The sequence below is a fragment of the Oratosquilla oratoria genome, chromosome 21 (genome assembly GCF_046742065.1).
Source record: "Oratosquilla oratoria isolate Oo_2021 chromosome 21, ASM4674206v1, whole genome shotgun sequence".
Taxonomy (NCBI): Eukaryota; Metazoa; Arthropoda; class Malacostraca; order Stomatopoda; family Squillidae; genus Oratosquilla; species Oratosquilla oratoria.
The window spans coordinates 4,536,558-4,542,414 of record NC_134797.1 but is presented as its reverse complement, the minus strand read 5'-3'; the positions used below and the strand labels follow the sequence as shown (position 1 = coordinate 4,542,414).

The 5,857-nt window shown below is 48.3% G+C and overlaps 1 protein-coding gene across 1 annotated transcript in view; it reads right to left on the bottom strand.

The window, feature by feature from the left end:
• The window catches only part of LOC143036992 (SCAN domain-containing protein 3-like), a 9,700-nt gene extending 4,531 nt beyond the window's left edge, over positions 1–5,169 (bottom strand). The window contains exons 1-2 of the mRNA XM_076205096.1: positions 4,921–5,169; positions 1–10 (exon numbers count right to left, since the gene is read on the bottom strand). The exon at positions 1–10 is cut by the window's left edge and continues 330 nt beyond it. Coding sequence (XP_076061211.1) covers positions 1–10; positions 4,921–5,169 — 259 coding nt within the window. The remainder of the gene's footprint in view (positions 11–4,920) is intronic.
• Between the last annotated feature and the right edge of the window lie 688 nt (positions 5,170–5,857).

Sequence of the window (5,857 nt, the reverse complement as noted above, 5' to 3'; positions counted from 1 at the left end):
ATATATCAAGCTGAGTAGAAAATGGGTTCCTTACCAGTGCCTCTTGTTCCTGTGATAGCTCATGGAAGTAACGCTAGACTTCCTTTTCTAGAGACTGAAGAATGTTCGGTAATCTCATCCTTGAGAAACTGATCCAGTTGGATCTGAGACTCATCCATCACTCCACAAAGTTTTTCAAACATAGTGATGTTTCCAAGATTGGTTTTCCGACGCCAATTCTGCAGTTTGGAAACATAGGCCCGAAGACTTGTAGTGTTCTGTAGCCAACACGTATAATTACCCCTTCAGGACCCGTGATCGCAGAGTACGGGATAAACAATAGTCACCCCTTAGAACATGCGTTCGACTAAACATGATTTCAACTAAATTTAATTAATATAAATAACAATGTTCACTGTAACAACTTAATTTATTTTGTAAATAAAACAAAACATATCTCTCTACATCCTGTAAGAAGCATATTTATGTATTGTAAATATATTTTGAATAATTGTATACTGAAGACAAAGAATCCAGAATTTCGCCACAAATATTGTAAATACCATCATCGTCATTTCCAATAAACAGATCAGTCATGGGATTGACTTTAAATATCCTAGCTTCCTCCAACAAGGACAATTGTAGTAACCACTACATTTGGTAACCCTGGAGTGACCGATCGCCTGCCCCGGACTTCCGCCGCCCTGCCGTGCCCAGCCCCGCCCGCCGCCCTGCCGTGCCCAGCCCCGCCCGCCGCCCTGCCGTGCCCAGCCCCGCCCGCCGCCCTGCCGTGCCCAGCCCCGCCCGCCGCCCTGCCGTGCCCAGCCCCGCCCGCCGCCCTGCCGTGCCCAGCCCCGCCCGCCGCCCTGCCGTGCCCAGCCCCGCCGCCCCGGGTTGTCCTGCCCGTTGACCCAGCCTGCCCATCCCCGCCAACTCGGACTGCTCTGACCAACCCAGCTGCCCACGAACATCGCTGCATATTAATCACGTAAGCATGACGTTAACCGAGCTAATCTCCAAACTCACCCTCCAGGTTAGCGCCCTCCAAGAGCAGGTTGCCAACCTTCAACAACGACCCCCGTCACCAAGATACTACCGCAACCGCTCCAGGTCTACATCCAGAGGAAGACCCAAGCACACATCAGGCGTCTGCTTCTACCATCATCGCTTTGGACAAGATGCGAGGAAATGTACACACCCGTGCACCTTCTCACCGTCACCGTTAAACAAGATGGGCGAACGCTAACGGCGCACAGCGTTCGCCAACATTCATCGAAACTCTTCTTCGTATTTGATCCACTCTCCAACACCACATACCTCATCGATACCGGAGCTGAAGTCAGTGTCCTGCCTGCCACAGCATCCCAGCAATCACTGCCGCCGATGTCTTCCCTCTACGCAGCCAACGGCACCAAGATACCCGTTTTCAAGAGGAAGACACTTCAGCTAGAACTCAACCTTCGCCGATCCTTTGAGTGGACCTTCTACGTTGCATCAGTTTCCCAACCCATCCTTGGCGCCGATTTTTTGACCCACTTCGATCTCCTGATCGATATTAAAAATCGCAAGCTCCACAACCCCCTTACATCGATGTCATCCAACGCCAGGCCAACAACCGGAGTAAGTAGCCAACTTTCAACCATCAGTGCTGATAACAAGTTTGCTTCTCTCCTCAGGAACTTTCCTGCCTTGACACAACCTTACTCCACGACCACGACTGTGAAACACCACGTAGTGCACCACATAGAGACTACGGGACCTCCAGTCTACGCCAAAGCCCGTCGTCTGGCTCCGGAACGCCTCAAGCTAGCCAAGGCAGAACTGGAAGCCCTCATGCGTCAAGGTATCATTCGTCCAAGCTCAAGCAACTGGTCGTCAGCTCTCCACATCGTCCCCAAAAGCAACGGCGACATCAGGCCATGCGGTGACTACCGCGCCCTCAACTCACGAACTGTGATGGATAGGTACCCAGTTCCCAACATACAGGAGTTTTCCTCACACCTTGCAGGAACTCGCGTATACTCCCGGATCGATCTTGTAAAAGCCTTCCATCATATTCCGGTCAACCCGCCTGACATCCCCAAAACAGCTGTCACAACACCTTTTGGCTTGTTCGAATACGTTCGAATGCCCTTCGGCCTCAAGAACTCTGCCCAAACTTTCCAGAGATTCATGGACGAAGTCCTACGAGGCCTGCCTTTTTGCTTCACCTACATCGACGATGTGCTCATCGCCAGCCCTGACGAAGCCACGCACCAAGACCATCTGAAGCAAGTCTTTGTCCGCCTACAAGACTACGGCATCCACATCAATCTCGAGAAATCTGACTTCGGTGTGTCATCCATCAACTTTCTAGGACACACCGTCACACCTTCAGGCGTCACCCCTGTCTCATCCCGCTGCGACGCCATCCAGAGTTTCCCGAAACCTACAACACAGCGCCAACTCAAGCAATTCCTTGGTATGTTAAATTTCTATAATCGTTTCATTCCAGGCTGCGCTCAACTGCTCCAACCGCTCTACTCCATGATCAAGCCGTGCAAGAGGGGACGTTCCATCGTACTCAACTGGGACGCCGAAACTGATGCAGCTTTCATGGCAGCCAAAGAAGCACTCGGGAATGCTACCGCCCTTAGTTTCCCTATTCCTGATACCATCAATTCCATCTTGACAGACGCCTCAGACACAGATGTTGGAGCAATTCTGCAACAGTAGATCAATGATGCCTGGAAACCCATCGCCTTCTTCTCAAAGAAGCTCAACAATGCCGAGAAGAAATACAGCGCCTTCGACAAGGAACTCCTAGCCATCTACAAGGCTGTCAACAGGTTCAGGTATTTCATCGAAGGACGACAATTCCACATATACACCGACCACAAACCAATCACAACAACATTCATTCATAACAAGACAACATACTCCCCTAGACAACTCCGACACATAGATTTCATCTCCCAATTCACCACAGATATTCGTTTTGTTCGAGGTGAAGATAACTGTCCTGCCGACACACTCTCGCGCAACATATCTGCAGTCTCTACCTCTCTCATCGACTACGCCGCCATCGCTGCAGACCAAGCTGGTGATACCGAGCTGCAGCGATTGATGGAAAACCCCGCGTTGCAGATGAAGAAGGTACAGCTCCCTGGAACCAACACTGAGCTCTACGCCGATGTATCCACGGACACCATCCGTCCCTACTTGCCCGTGAACCACAGGTATCCCTTGTTCCGCCATTTACATGACCTCTCCCACCCAGGTATTCGAGCTTCGCAGCACATGATGTCATCACGCTTCATCTGGAGTGGAATCGCCAAAGACGTTCGCCACTGGACCCGCACCTGCGTCAAATGCCAAGCTTCCAAGGTCACACGCCACACCATCTCCCCTCCAGGTACCTTTCGCCCAGTCTCCACTCGACTCGAGCACGTCCACATCGACATCGTCGGACAGCTTCCCTTCTCCGACAGCTTCAGGTATATTCTTACTTGTGTAGACCGTTTTACACGCTGGCCCGAAGCAATCCCGCTTACTGACATAAGCACAGATACAGTAGCCAAAGCTTTTATAACCACCTGGATTTCAAGATTCGGTACACCACTCAGCCTCACATCCGACCGTGGTAGCCAATTTGAATCCAATCTATGGAACAAGGTTATGTCTTTGCTAGGTATCCGGCGTTTCAGAACAGCAAGCTACCATCCCCAATCCAACGGACTCGTCGAACGCTTCCACCGACAACTCAAGGCTTCACTTGCAGCAACAGCACGCGACCGCACCAACTGGTCTACGGTGCTTCCAATGGTCCTCCTCGGTATACGCACGTCCCTCAAGGAAGACCTTGGCCACTCCTCTGCAGAACTTCTTTATGGCACTCCACTCCGTCTGCCCGGTGAGTTTCTTGCATCTGCCCCTATAACGCAGCCCTGCAGCGTTCAAGATTATGCTACTAATCTTACAGATACAATGCAGAAACTCCAGCCAGTGCCACCGCGTACCTCACCTACAAGAACGTTTGTGAGCCAGGACCTCGAAGACTGCTCACATGTTTTCGTTCGCGTGGAGGGAGTAAAGAAGCCTCTTCAACAACCATACGATGGCCCATATAGAGTCGTCAAGAGGACAAGGAAGAACTTGACCATCGATCGCCGTGGAACCACTGACGTCATCTCCATAGACCGCGCCAAGCCTGCATACCTCCTCTCGGACAACGAACAAGATCCTGTTGCTCTTCCGACACCTCCGGACACACGGGCTACAAACCACAAACACACTACAAAGAAAAAACAGATATCGTTCCTCCTGCCTCGTCACTAGGGGGAGAGTTCTGTAGTGTTCTGTAGCCAACACGTATAATTACCCCTTCAGGACCCGTGATCGCAGAGTACGGGATAAACAATAGTCACCCCTTAGAACATGCGTTCGACTAAACATGATTTCAACTAAATTTAATTAATATAAATAACAATGTTCACTGTAACAACTTAATTTATTTTGTAAATAAAACAAAACATATCTCTCTACATCCTGTAAGAAGCATATTTATGTATTGTAAATATATTTTGAATAATTGTATACTGAAGACAAAGAATCCAGAATTTCGCCACAAATATTGTAAATACCATCATCGTCATTTCCAATAAACAGATCAGTCATGGGATTGACTTTAAATATCCTAGCTTCCTCCAACAAGGACAATTGTAGTAACCACTACAGACTATCTTGAAAAAGGAGAACATGTGTTTCCCTTCCTTGAAGCTTCAAATTGAGCTTGTTCAGCTGGTCTAAAATGTCGGCTAGATACGCAACCCTTTTATTCCATGCTTCATCTTCGAAGTGAACAACAAGATATTTCCTTCCTTGAGTCTCCAGGAATAGCTTTATTTCATCTTTCATTTCAAAGACACGATTAATAACGTTTCCTTTCGACAACCAACGTACTGCTGTGTAGAAGAGAAGGACTTCGGGGTCAGCATTCATATCTTTGCATAGTTCTTTGAATAGGCGAGTGTTGAGTGCTTGAGTCTTCACATAATTTACAATTTTGATTACAGATTCAAGCACTTCCTGCAGGGAGGCAGGGAGAGTCTTACTGGCGAGAGCGTATCGGTGAATCATGCAGTGGATGCCCTTTGCTTGAGGTGCTAGCTTCTTCACTCTCGATTGGAATCCTGATTTCGATCCCAGCATAGCCGGTGCCCCAATCAGCAACGGACATGTGTCATGTGTTGAAAGCGAGCGCGCACACACACACACACACACACACACACACACACACACACACACACACACACACACAAGCTACTTCTAACAAGGCTACGCGACCCCCCCTGCCAAGGCTTCTCGACCCCCAAGGGGGTCGCGACCCACCGGTTGGGAACCCCTGATGTAAAAGAGCCCACAAGACATGGAAACTTACTCGATCTATTGATCACTAGCCGCGAAAGCATGATAACCGATGTAGAAGTCGGTGAAACTGTTGCAAATAGCAATCACAACTTAGTTAGATTCAAACTACTAAAAAATTTAGAATAGATACTTGTGTTTCTAAAATACCCAATTTCAGTAAAGCTCAGTTCATAGGACTACGTCAGGAGCTTCAGCTTACAGATTGGGAGGCAAAATTAAGCGAAAGACCTGTAGATCAGATGTGGGAAATATTTCAAAATACGCTCACTAAGATGATTCATACTTACATTCCTTTTAAGGACAGACGTCCCCCAAATCAGGCTCGCCCAAAGTGGCTCGACAAAGAAACTGAAAAAAGTATTGCTAAAAAGAGACAGGCTTATAAGAAATATAAGTGCTCGGGTGCATCTAATGACTATGAAAGTTATGTATTAATACAGAGAGATTTAAAAAAGACAATAAAAAACGA